General features: G+C 49.8%; 1 protein-coding gene across 2 annotated transcripts; it reads right to left on the bottom strand.

The window, feature by feature from the left end:
* On the bottom strand, nucleotides 1–7732 carry ZNF576 (zinc finger protein 576). 2 transcript variants are annotated; one of them, XM_038767279.1, is made up of 3 exons: nucleotides 7634–7732; nucleotides 6859–6996; nucleotides 1–1236 (listed from the first exon to the last, which is right to left on the bottom strand). In XM_038767279.1, the coding sequence occupies exons 2-3, from the start codon at nucleotides 6932–6934 to the stop codon at nucleotides 809–811; spliced, it is 504 nt and encodes a 167-aa protein (XP_038623207.1). In that variant the 5' UTR covers nucleotides 6935–6996; nucleotides 7634–7732; the 3' UTR covers nucleotides 1–808. The 2 variants fall into 2 exon arrangements, with proteins under 2 accessions (XP_038623207.1, XP_038623206.1); XM_038767278.1 differs by lacking the exon at nucleotides 7634–7732 and having other exon boundaries at nucleotides 2–1236; nucleotides 6859–7063.
* Between the last annotated feature and the right edge of the window lie 5671 nt (nucleotides 7733–13403).

Below are 13403 nucleotides of genomic sequence, written 5' to 3'. Positions count from 1 at the left end.
AAATGGGGATTAAGACTGGGAGCCCATGAGGGACACAGACCGTGTCCAATCTGGTTGACTTGTATCTACCCCAGCACTTAGTTCAGTGCTTAGCGGACAGTAAACATACAACCAACACCCTTTAAAAAAATAAAAAAAATTAGAACCCAGGTCCTCTGGACCCCCAGCCCCGTGCTATTGACTGATGAAGAGGAAAAGGAAGAGTCAAGGCCCTAGAAGTTACATGAGATATTGAGGGGGGAGGAACCGCTCCAAATCTCAGATTATAACCACGTTCTCTTGGATTGGGAAGGGCAGAGGAGACTGGGATGCTGGCCGTTTAGGATTTAGGATATATATCTCCCAGCATGTGCTTTGATGAAGCGGGGGGCTCATTTGGGCAAGCAACACCCGCTTTCCAGCAGGTAGGGAGAGGAAGCCGCACCCCGCATTCTCTGGGGCAAAGGAGATGCCATCCCAATTCCCAGCGCACCTGGGTGGATGACGCCCCTCCGGAATGCACCCGGCCTCCCTGGAAGAGGCAGAGCAGAAATGCATTCCGGTGCAACACGTGCAATGGTTTGGGTTTAACTATAGTTTATTAGGAAAAGGTTTTGTGGGGTTTTTTTGAAAAGAGCGTGGAGGCCCGGCCCCTCGTCGGGAGCCGTCCTGGGCCCGGGGTGGGATGGGGTCTCCCCTTCTGCCATCTCTGCCCTCAACCGGGGGGGGCCTGGCGCCAGACCTCGGCCTCGGAGGTGGGCGGCTCCCTCCCGGAGGTCCTCGTCCCCGGCACCCCCCCCGCCGCCCGCTCCCCCCGTGGACCCCGCGATCAGAGCTCTCCCCGCGCGTGGCGGATGTAGTGTTCGTGCAGCCCGGCCTCCTGCTCAAAGGCCTCGCCGCACTCGGTGCAGGAGAAGGGAGCGGGCGAGGCGGAGCCGGGGGGCCGGCAGTGGGCGGCCCGGTGGCGTCGCAGGTTGAAGGCTTTGCTGAAGCCCTTGCCGCAGTCGGGGCAGGGGTAGGGGGGCTGCGGGGGGCCGCAGCGGGGGCCGCGGGGGGAGAGAGCGTGGCGGCGCTGGTGGGCCGTCAGGGCGTGGGACGAGGGGAAGGGGCGGGCGCAGGTGAAGCAGACAAAAAGCACCCCCCGCAGCTTCTCCGCCACAAAGTCGGCCGGGTGCTCCCGCTTCATGTGCCGCTCCTGGAACTTCTCGTCCGGGAAGGTGATGAGGCAGCGGGAACACTGGTGGGAGCCCAGGCGGCCTAAGGGGGGGGGGGGGGGGGGCAATCGGGGGAGGCACAGAGAGGAAGGCGGGCGGAAGGTCGGTCAAGAGCCACAGGGTGGGCGTGGAGGGCAGAACTGAAATATATATATATATATATAATGGCATTTGTTAAGCGCTCACTATGTGCAAAGCACCGTTCTAAGCGCTGGGGGATACAAGGTGATCAAGGTTGGCCCACGTGGGGCTCACAATCTTAATCCCCGTTTTACAGACGAGGGAACTGAGGCCCGGAGAAGTTAAGCGACTTGCCCAAAGTCACACAGCTGAAAATTGGCAGAGTCGGGATTTGAATGACGCTCGGGAGTAAATCAATCAGTCAATGGTACGGACGGGGCGCTTACTATGTGCAAGGCACTGTTCTAAGCGCTGGGGGATACAAGGTGATCAAGGTTGGCCCACGTGGGGCTCACAGTCTTAATCCCCATTTTACAGACGAGGGAACTGAGGCCCGGAGAAGTTAAGCGACTTGCCCAAAGTCACACAGCTGAAAATCGGCAGAGTCGGGATTTGAATGACGCTCGGGAGTAAATCAATCAGTCAATGGTACGGACGGGGCGCTTACTATGTGCAAAGCACTGTTCTAAGCGCTGGGGGATACAAGGTGATCAAGGTTGGCCCACGTGGGGCTCACAGTCTTAATCCCCATTTTACAGACGAGGGAACTGAGGCCCGGAGAAGTTTAGCGACTTGCCCAAAGTCACACAGCTGAAAATTGGCAGAGTCGGCATTTGAATGACGCTTGGGAGTAAATCAATCAGTCAATGGTACGGACGGGGTGCTTACTATGTGCAAAGCACTGTTCTAAGCGCTGGGGGATACAAGGTGATCAAGGTTGGCCCACGTGGGGCTCACAGTCTTAATCCCCATTTTACAGACGAGGGAACTGAGGCCTGGAGAAGTTAAGTGACTTGCCCAAAGTCACACAGCTGAAAATTGGCAGAGTTGGGATTTGAATGACGCTTGGGAGTAAATCAATCGATCAGTGGTACGGACGGGGCGCTTACTATGTGCAAAGCACTGTTCTAAGCGCTGGGGGATACCAGGTGATCAAGGTTGGCCCACGTGGGGCTCACAGTCTTAATCCCCGTTTTACAGACAAGGGAACTGAGGCCCGGAGAAGTTAAGTGCCTTGCCCAAAGTCACACAGCTGAAAATTGGCAGAGTCGGGATTTGAATGACGCTTGGGAGTAAATCAATCAGTCAATGGTACAGACGGGGCGCTTACTATGTGCAAAGCACTGTTCTAAGCGCTGGGGGATACAAGGTGATCAAGGTTGGCCCACGTGGGGCTCACAATCTTAATCCCCATTTTACAGACGAGGGAACTGAGGCCCGGAGAAGTTAAGTGCCTTGCCCAAAGTCACACAGCTGAAAATTGGCAGAGTCGGGATTTGAATGACGCTTGGGAGTAAATCAATCAGTCAATGGTACGGACGGGGCGCTCACTATGTGCAGACCGCTGGACGACGCCCTTAGGAGAGGGACGACGCTCCCGTCACCTTACAGTCTGGAGGGCGGCGGGGTTTAAGGTCTAGAGTGAAGAGTGGAATCGCTGACCGTCTCGCTGTACCTCCATCTCGTCTACCTCGCCACCGACCTCTCGCCCCCATCCTGCCTCTGGCCCGGAAGGCCAGCTCCTCCGCAAATCCGACCGTGGCTCTCCCCCGCTTCAAAGCCTTATTGAATCAATCAATCGTATTTATTGAGCGCTCACTGTGTGCAGAGCACTGTACTAAGCGCTTGGAGGCCCAACTCCTCCATGACTAAGCCCTCCTTTCCTCTTCTCCCATTCCCTTCTGCGTGGCCCTGGCTTGCCGCCTTTACTCATCCCCCGCCCCCCCCGGCCCACAGCACTTATGACTATACCTGTCATTTATTTAATTTCTTTCTATTATTTATTATTTCTTTCTTTCTTTCTATTCTATTGTCTGTCTCATCTTCTAGACTGTAAATTTGTTGAGGGCAGGGAATGCGTCTGTTTATCGTTGTATCGTTCTCTCCCAAGCGGCTGGTGCGGTGCTCCACACACGGTAAGCGCGCGATAATAATAATTGTGGTATTTAAGCGCTTACTACGTGTCAGGCGCTGGGGAGGATACAAGCCAATCGGATTGGATCCCTGTCTCACGTGGGGCTCCCAGTCTCGATCCCCATTTTCCAGATGAGGGGACTGAGGCCCAGAGAAGTGAAGTGGCTTGCCCAAGGTCACCCAGAAGACAAGTGTCGGAGCCGGGATTAGCACCCATGACCTTCTGACCCGGGCTCTATCCACTACGCCCTGCTGCTTCAACTGCCTGACGGTCGCTTAGTACAGGGCTCTGCATGCAGTATTCATTCAATCATATTTAGTGAGCGCCTACTGTGTGCAGAGCACTGTACTAAGCGCTTGGAAGGTACAATACAGCGATAAAGAGACAATCCCCGCGCACAACAGGCTTAGTCTAGAGGGGGCTTACAGGCTAGCATTCTACTGTATTTACTATTTATTTATTTATCCTATTTATTTATTTATTTTACTTGTACCTATCTATTCTATTTATTTTATTTTGTTAGTATGTTTGGGTTTGTCTCCCCCCCTTTGAGACTGTGAGCCCACTGTTGGGTAGGGACTGTCTCTGTATGTTGCCAATTTGTACTTCCCAAGCGCTTAGTACAGTGCTCTGCACACAGTAACGCTCAATAAATACGATTGATTGATTGTTGTCTGTCTCGCCCTTCTAGACCGTGAGCCCACCGTTGGGTAGGGACTGTCTCTATATGTTGCCAATCTGTACTTCCCAAGCGCTTAGTACAGTGCTCTGCACACAGTAAGTGCTCAATAAACACGACTGATGATGATGATACTGAGTGCTTATTGTGTGCTGAGCACTGTATTAAGCGCTTGGAAAGTACAATACAGCAATAAAGAGAGACAATAATTATAATGACGGTATTTGTTAAGCACTATGTGCCAAGCACCGTTCTAAGCACGGGGGTAGATACAGGGTAATCAAGTTGCCCCACGTGGGGCTCACAGTCGTCACCCCCATTTTCCAAATGAGGTCACTGAGGCCCAGAGAAGTGAAGTGACTTGCGCAAAGTCACCCAGCTGAGAAGCAGCGTGGCTCAGTGGAAAGAGCCCGGGCTTGGGAGTCAGAGGTCGTGGGTTCTAATCCCGGCTCCGCCACCAGTCAGCTGTGTGACTTTGGGCAAGCCACTTCTCTGAGCCTCAGTTCCCTCATCTGTAAAATGGGGATGAAGACTGGGAGGCCCACGTGGGACAACCCGATGACCTTGAGGCTCCCCCAGTGCTTAGATCAGTGCTTGGCACATAGTAAGCGCTTAGCAAGTACCGTCATCATTATTATTATCATCATTCTTAATAAATACGATAAAATGAATGAACGAACTCCCAAGCCCGTGCTCTTTCCACTAGGCCACAATGCCCAGGCTCAGTGGAAAGAGCCCGGGCTTTGAAGTCAGAGGTCATGGGTTCAAATCCCAGCTCTGCCGATTGTAAGCTGTGTGACTTTGGGCAAGTCACTTCACTTCTTTGAGCCTCAGTTCCCTCATCTGTAAAATGGGGATGAAGACTGTGAGCCCCACGTGGGACCACCTGATGACCTTGTAACCTCCCCAGCGCTTAGAACAGTGCTTTGCACATAGTAGGTGCTTAATAAATGCCTTTATTTTGAGAAGCAGCGTGGCTCAGTGGAAAGAGCCCAGGCTTTGGAGTCAGAGGTCATGGGTTCTAATCCTGGCTCCGCCGCTTGTCAGATGAGTGACTTTGGGCAAGTCACTTGAATTCTCTGGGCCTCAGTTCCCTCATCTTGGGCTTCCCAAGCGCTTATTGCAGTGCTCTGCACACAGTAAGCACTCAATAAATACGACTAAATGAATGAATGAATAGCACTACTAATAAGAAGCAGTAATAATAACAACCTGTATATAGGTATATATGTTTGTACATATTTATTACTCTATTTTACTTGTCCATATTTATTCTCTTTATTTCATTTTGTTAATATGTTTGGTTTTGTCGGCTGTTTCCCCCTTCTAGACTGTGAGCCCGCTGTTGGTTAGGGACCGTCTCTATATGTTGCCAACTTGTGCTTCCCAAGCGCTTAGTACAGTGCTCTGCACACAGTAAGCACTCAATAAATACGATTGAATGAATAAATGAATAAAATGGGGATTAAGACTGTGAGCCCCATGTGGCTAATCACCCTGTATCCCCCCAGTGCTTAGAACAATCAATCAATCATATTTATTGAGCACTTACTGTGTGCAGAGCACTGTACTAAGCGCTTGGGAAGTACAAGTTGGCAACATATAGACTGAGCCCCTTCCTTCCTCTCCCCCTCCTCCCCCTCTCCATCCCCCCGCCTTACCTCCTTCCCTTCCCCACAGCACCTGTATATATGTATGTATGTATTTATTACTCTATTTATTTATTTTACTTGTACATATCTATTCTATTTATTTTATTTTGTTAGTATGTTTGGTTTTGTTCTCTATCTCCCCCTTCTAGACTTTGAGCCCACTGTTGGGTAGGGACCGTCTCTACATGTTGCCAGCTTGTACTTCCCAAGCGCTTAGTACAGTGCTCTGCACACAGTAAGTGCTCAATAAATACGATTGATTGATTCCCTTCTCCACAGCACCTGTACATATGTGTATGTGTTTGTACGTATTTATTACTCTACTTATTTATTTACTTATTTTACTTGTACATATCTATTCTATTTATCTTATTTTGTTAGTATGTTGGGTTTTGTTCTCTGTCTCCCCCTTTTAGACTGTGAGCCCACTGTTGGGTAGGACTGTCTCTCTATGTTGCCAACTTGTACTTCCCAAGCGCTTAGTCCACTGTTCTGCACACAGTAAGCGCTCAATAAATACGACTGATTGATTGATTGTTCTAAGCGCTGGGGGGATACAGGGTGATTAGCCACACGGGGCTCACAGTCTGAATCCCCATTTAATTCATTCGTTCAATCTTATTTATTCATTCAATCGTATACGCCCAATAAATACGATTGATTGACTGATATAGAGACGGTCCCTACCCAACAGTGGGCTCACAGTCTAGAATGTCAGATAATTATGGAAAATACGACGGGGGTCTTGCATAAAAGTGAGAAGCGGCGTGGCTCAGTGGAAAGAGCCCGGGCTTTGGAGTCAGAGGTCATGGGTTCGAATCCCGACTCCGCCACGTGTCTGCTGTGTGACCCTGGGCAAGTCGCTTCACTTCTCTGCGCCTCAGTTCCCTCATCTGTCAAATGGGGATAAAGACTGTGAGCTCCCCGTGGGACAAGCTGATCACCTTGTAACCTCCCCAGCGCTTAGAACAGTGCTTTGCACATAGTAAGCGCTTAACAAATGCCAACATTATTATTATTAAAAGTCCACCCTTGTGTTTTCGCCTACCCCTGGGCACACTTTGGCACCCTGCAACCTAAAAGTCTGTGTACCTAAAAATTCACTTTCTATAACACGCACAATAACGCTAGTCCGTGCTTTGCACGTAGTAAGCGCTTAACCAACACCATCATCATGACAACTAGTAGACACCACCGCTTGACTGACAGGTGGGGGGAGGGGAGGGTGTCGGTACTCACAGACGTCGCCGTCGGGGGTCCCGTCCCGTCCCGGGGGCGTCTCCCCCACAGTCCCCGGCGCCGACCCGAGGGTCATTGCGGCCCAAACCAAGGCCTCCTCTCCTCTTCTTCTTCTTCCTCCTCCTCCTCCTGCTTCACCTCCAAGGGAGGGGCGCGCCCGGATGACGTCACGGTCCCGCACCGCCCCCCTCATCGGGCATGCGCACTGAGCGCCCCGCACTCCTCCCCATCGTGCCCGCCTCTTATCGAGCATGCGCCCTGGCGCCCGCCTCCTACTGGGCATGCGCACTGACCGCCCCGCCTACCTCCTACCGGGCATGCGCCCTGGCCGCTCCGCCCTCCTCCTATCGTGCCCGCCTCTCATCGAGCATGCGCCCTGGCGCCCGCCTCCTCTCGGGCATGCGCACTGACCACTCCACCCTCCTCCCATCGTGCCCGCCTCCTATCGAGCAAGCGCCCTGGAGCCCGCCTCCTTTCGGGCATGCGCACTGACCACCCCACCCTCCTCCCATCGTGCCCGCCTCTTATCGAGCATGCGCCCTGGGGCCCGCCTCCTTTCGGGCTTGCGCACTGACCGCCCCGCCTACCTCCCCTCGGGCATGCGCCCTGGCCGCCCCGCCCTCCTCCTATCGTGCCTGCCTCTTATCGAGCATGCGCCCTGGCGCCCGCCTCCTCTCGGGCATGCGCACTGACCACCCCACCCTCCTCCCATCGTGCCCGCCTCTTATCGAGCATGCGCCCTGGCGCCCGCCTCCTCTCGGACATGCGCACTGACCTCTCCGCCTGCCTCCTACTGGGCACGCGCCCTGGCTGCCCCGCCCTCCTCCTATCGTGCCCGCCTCTCATCGAGGATAATAATAATGATGGCATTTGTTAAGCGCTTACTATGTGCAAAGCACTGTTCTAAGCGCTGGGGGGATACAATGTGATCAAGTTGTCCCATGTGGGGCTCACCGCCCTGCCTGCCTCCTACCGGGCATGCGCCCTGGCCGCCCCACCCTCCTATCGTGCCCGCCTCTTATGGAGCATGCGCCCTGACGCCCGCCTCCTTTCGGGCATGCGCCCTGGCCGCCCCGCCCTCCTCTTCAATCAATCAATCGTATTTATTGAGCGCTTACTGTGTGCAGAGCACTGGACTAAGCGCTTGGGAAGTACAAGTTGGCAACATATAGAGACAGTCCCTACCCAACAGTGGGCTGACAGTCTAATTCTCCTCTCATCGTGCCCGCCTCTTATCGAGCATGGGCCCTGACGCCCGCCTCCGTTCGGGCATGCGCACTGACCGCCCCGCCTGCCTCCTACCGGGCTTGCGCCCTGGCTGCCCCGCCCTCCTATCGTGGCCGCACCGCCCACCTCCTATCGGGCATGCGCCCTGACCGCCCCGCCTGCCTCCTACTGGGCATGCGCCTTGGCTGCCCCGCCCTCCTATCGTGGCCGCACTGCCCACCTCCTTTCGGGCATGCGCCCTGGCCGCCCCGCCCGCCTCCTAACGGGCATGCGCCCTTCAAAGCCCTACTGAGAGCTCACCTCCTCCAGGAGGCCTTCCCAGACTGAGCCCCCTCCGTCCTCTCCTCCCCCTCCCCACAGCACCTGTATATATGTTTGTACATATTTATTACTGTATTTATTTTATTTGTACATATTTATTCTATTTATTATAAATAAAATTTATAAATTCTGTATATATTACTCTATTTATTTATTTTACTTGTACATATCTATTCTATTTATTTTATTTTGTTCGTATGTTTGGTTTTGTTCTCTGTCTCCCCCTTTTAGACTGTGAGCCCCCTGTTGGGTACGGACTGTCTCTATATGTTGCCAACTTGTACTTCCCAAGCGCTTAGTACAGTGCTCTGTACACAGTAAGCGCAATGAATACGATTGATTGGTTGATTAGTATAGTGCTCTGCATACAGTAAGCGCTTAATAAATACGATTGATTGAGTGAATGAATGAATGAATGCGCCCTGGCCGCCCCGCCCACCTCCTATCGAGCATGCGCTCTGGCCCCCCAGCCCGCCTGCTATCGAGCATGCGCCCTGCCCCCCCCCCCCGCCTCCTACTGGGCATGCGTACTGTCCATCCCGCCTGTCTCCTACCGGGCATGCGCCTTGGCCGCCCCGCCCACCTCCTTTCGAGCTTGCGCCCTGGCCTCCCCGCCCGCCTCCTTCTGGGCATGCGCCCTTCCCGCCCCGCCCACCTCCTTTCGGGCATGCGCAATGGCCGCTTCATTTTGGCTGCCGTCCACGTTCTTAAACAAAAGAAATCCTTCGGCGCATGCGCCTACGGCCTTGTCATGTTTTCCTTCATTCGATCGCATTTATTCATTCATTCAACCGTGTAATAATAAAAATGATGGCATTTGTTAAGCGCTTACTATGTGCCAAGCACTGTTCTAAGCGCTGGAGAGGATACAAGGTGATCAGGTTGTCCCATGGGGAGCTCCCAGTCTTCACCCCCATTTTATCAATCAATCAATCAATCAATCAGTCGTATTTATTGAGCGCTTACTGTGTGCAGAGCACTGTACTAAGCGCTTGGGAATTACAAGTTGGCAACATATAGAGATAGTCCCTACCCAACAGTGGGCTCACAGTCTAAAAGGGGGAGACAGAGAACAAAACCAAGTGTACTAACAAAATAAAATAAATAGAATAGATATGTACAAGTAAAATAAATAAAGAAATAGAGTAATAAATATGTGCAAACATATATACATATTTTACAGATGAGGGAACTGAGGCCCAGAGAAGTCAAGTGATTTGCCCAAGGTTACACAGTTGACAAGCACTAGAGGCAGGATTAGAACCCATGACCTCTGACTCCCAAGCCCGTACTCTTTCCACTGAGCCACGTTCATTCAATCGTATTTCTTGAACGCTTACTGTGTGCAGAGCACTGGATTAAGCGCTTGGAAAGTACAATACAGCAATAAAGAGAGACAAAAATAATGATAAATGACAAGTGTTGGAGGCGGAATTAGCACCCATGACCTTCTGACACCCAAGCCCGGGTGCTATACACTACGCCCTGCTGCTTCGACTGACTGACAGGCTGAGGGTCTTTTGGTACACAGCTCTGCACGCAGTATTCATTCAGTCGTATTTATTGAGCGCTTACTGTGTGCAGAACACTGGACTAAGCGCTTGGAAAGTACAATACGGCAATGAAGAGAGACAATCCCTGCCCACAACGGGCTTATGGCCTAGTAGATAGAGCGCGGGCCTGGGAATCAGAAGGTCATGGGTTTTAATACTCTCTGCTGTGTGACCGTGGGCAAGTCACTTCACGTCTCTGGGCCTCAGTTACCTCATCTGTAAAATGGGGATTGAGACTGTGAGCCCCACATGGGCCAGGGACTGTGTCCAACCCGATTTGCTTGTAATAATAATAATAATTATGGCATTTGTTAAGCGCTTACTATGTGCCAAGCACTGTTCTAAGCGCTGGGGGGGATACAAGGTAATCAGGTTGTCCCACACGGGCCTAACAGTCTTAATCTCCATTTTACAGATGAAGCAACTGAGGCACAGAGAAGTTAAGTGACTTGCCCAAAGTCACATAGCTGACAAGTGGAGGAGCGGGATTAGAACCCACAACCTCTGCCTCCCAAACCCGGGCTCTTTCCACTGAGCCACATAGCACCCACAGCGCTTAGTACAGTGCCTGGCACATAGAGAAGCAGTGTAGCTCAGTGGAAAGAGCCCAGGTTTGGGAGGCAGAGGTCATGGGTTCTAATCCCATCTCTGCCACTCGTCAGCTGTGTGACTTTGGGCAAGTCACTTAACTTCACTGGGCCTCAGTTTCTCATCTGTAAAATGGGGATGAAGACTGTGAGCCCCACGTGGGACAACCCGATGACCTTGTATCTCCCCCAGCGCTTAGAACAGTGCTTGGAACATAGTAAGCGCTTAACAAATACCATCATCATTATTATTGTTATTACCCCAGTGCTTAGAGCGGTGCTTGGCACATAGTAAGCGCTTAATAAATACCATCATTATTATTATTATTATCCCAGTGCTTAGAACAGTGCTTGGCACATAGTAACTGCTTAACAAATACCATCATCATTATTATTGTTATTACCCAGCGCTTAGAACAGTGCTTGGCACATAGTAAGTGCTTAACAAATACCATCATCATTATTATTGTTATTACCCCAGCGCTTAGAACAGTGCTTAGCACATAATAAGAGCTTAACAAATACCATCATTATTATTATTACCCCAGTGCCTAGAACAGTGCTTGGCACATAGTGAGATCTTAACAAATACCAAGATTATTATCATTATTATTATTAGTTAAGCGCTTAAAAAATACCATCATCAGAGAAGCAGCGTGGCTTAGTGGAAAGAGCCCGGGCCTGGGAGTCGGAGGTTGTGGGTTCTAATCCTGCCTCCTCCACTTGTCAGCTTAGGACAGCGCTTGGCACATAGTGAACGCTTAACAAATGCCAACATTATTATCATCATTCATTCGATCGTATTTATTGAGTGCTTACTGTGTGCCAAGCCCTGTACTAAGCGCTTGGGAAGTCCAAGTCGGCAACAGATAGAGATGGTCCCTACCCAATGACGGGCTCACAGTCTAGAAGGGGGAGACAGGCAACAAAACAAAACATGTAGACAGGTGTCAAGTCGTCAGAATAAATAGAAGTAAAGCTAGAGGCACATCATTAACAAAATAAATAGATTAGTAAATATGGACAAGTAAAATAGAGTAATAAATCTGTACAAACTTATATATAGGTGCTGTGGGGAGGGGAAGGAGGTAGGGCCGGGGTCGCGATAGGGAGGAGGAGAGGAAAAAGGGGGATCAGTCTGGGAAGGCCTCTTGGTGAGTTAAGTGCTCAACAAATACCATTATCATTGTTATTATTATTATTATTAGACGAATGAATAGAAGTAAAGCTAGAGGCACATCATTAACAAAATAAATAGATTAGTAAATATGGACAAGTAAAATAAATAGAGTAATAAATCTGGACAAACTTATATACAGGTGCTGTGGGGAGGGGAAGGAGGTAGGGCGGTGGGGATGGGGAGGAGGAGAGGAAAAAGGGGGATCAGTCTGGGAAGGCCTCTTGGTGAGTTAAGTGCTCAACAAATACCATTAACATCGTTATTATTATTATTATTAGACGAATAAATAGAAGTAAAGCTAGAGGCACATCATTAACAAAATAAATAGATTAGTAAATATGGACAAGTGAAATAAATAGAGTAATAAATCTGGACAAACGTATATACAGGTGCTGTGGGGAGGGGAAGGAGGTAGGGCGGGGGGAATGGGGAGGAGGAGAGGAAAAAGGGGGATCAGTTAAGCGCTCAACAAATACCATTATCATCGTTATTATTATTATTATTAGACGAATAAATAGAAGTAAAGCTAGAGGCACATCATTAACAAAATAAATAGACTAGTAAATATGGACAAGTGAAATAAGTAGAGTAATAAATCTGTACAAACTTATATACAGGTGCTGTGGGGAGGGGAAGGAGGTAGGGCGGTGGGGATGGGGAGGAGGAGAGGAAAAAGGGGGATCAGTTAAGCGCTCAACAAATACCATTATCATCGTTATTATTATTATTATTAGACGAATAAATAGAAGTAAAGCTAGAGGCACATCATTAACAAAATAAATAGATTAGTAAATATGGACAAGTGAAATAAATAGAGTAATAAATCTGTACGAACTTATATACAGGTGCTGTGGGGAGGGGAAGGAGGTAGGGCGGGGGGGATGGGGAGGAGGAGAGGAAAAAGGGGGATCAATCTGGGAAGGCCTCTTGGTGAGTTAAGCGCTCAACAAATACCATTATCATTGTTATTATTATTATTATTAGACGAATAAATAGAAGTAAAGCGAGAGGCACATCATTAACAAAATAAATAGATCAGTAAATATGGACAAGTGAAATAAATCTGTACAAACTTATAAGCAGGTGCTGTGGGGAGGGGAAGGAGGTAGGGCGGTGGGGATGGGGAGGAGGAGAGGAAAAAGGGGGATCAGTCTGGGAAGGCCTCTTGGTGAATTAAGCGCTCAACAAATACCATTATCATTGTTATTATTATTATTATTAGATGAATAAATAGAAGTAAAGCGAGAGGCACATCATTAACAAAATAAATAGATCAGTAAATATGGACAAGTGAAATAAATAGAGTAATAAATCTGTACAAATATATATACAAGTGCTGTGGGGAGGGGAAGGAGGAGAGGAAAAAGGGGGATCAGTCTGGGAAGGCCTCTTGGGGAGTTAAGCGCTCAACAAATACCATTATCATTGTTATTGTTATTATAATTAGACGAATAAATAGAAGTAAAGCTAGAGGCACATCATTAACAAAATAAATAGATCAGTAAATATGGATAAGTGAAATAAATAGAGTAATAAATCTGTACAAACTTATATACAGGTGCTGTGGGGAGGGGAAGGAGGTAGGGCGGGGGGGATGGGGAGGAGGAGAGGAAAAAGGGGGATCAGTCTGGGAAGGCCTCTTGGTGAGTTAAGCGCTCAACAAATACCATTATCATT

The sequence above is a fragment of the Tachyglossus aculeatus genome, chromosome 26, assembly GCF_015852505.1.
Source record: "Tachyglossus aculeatus isolate mTacAcu1 chromosome 26, mTacAcu1.pri, whole genome shotgun sequence".
Taxonomy (NCBI): Eukaryota; Metazoa; Chordata; class Mammalia; order Monotremata; family Tachyglossidae; genus Tachyglossus; species Tachyglossus aculeatus.
This window is presented reverse-complemented; position numbering and strand designations above follow the sequence as displayed.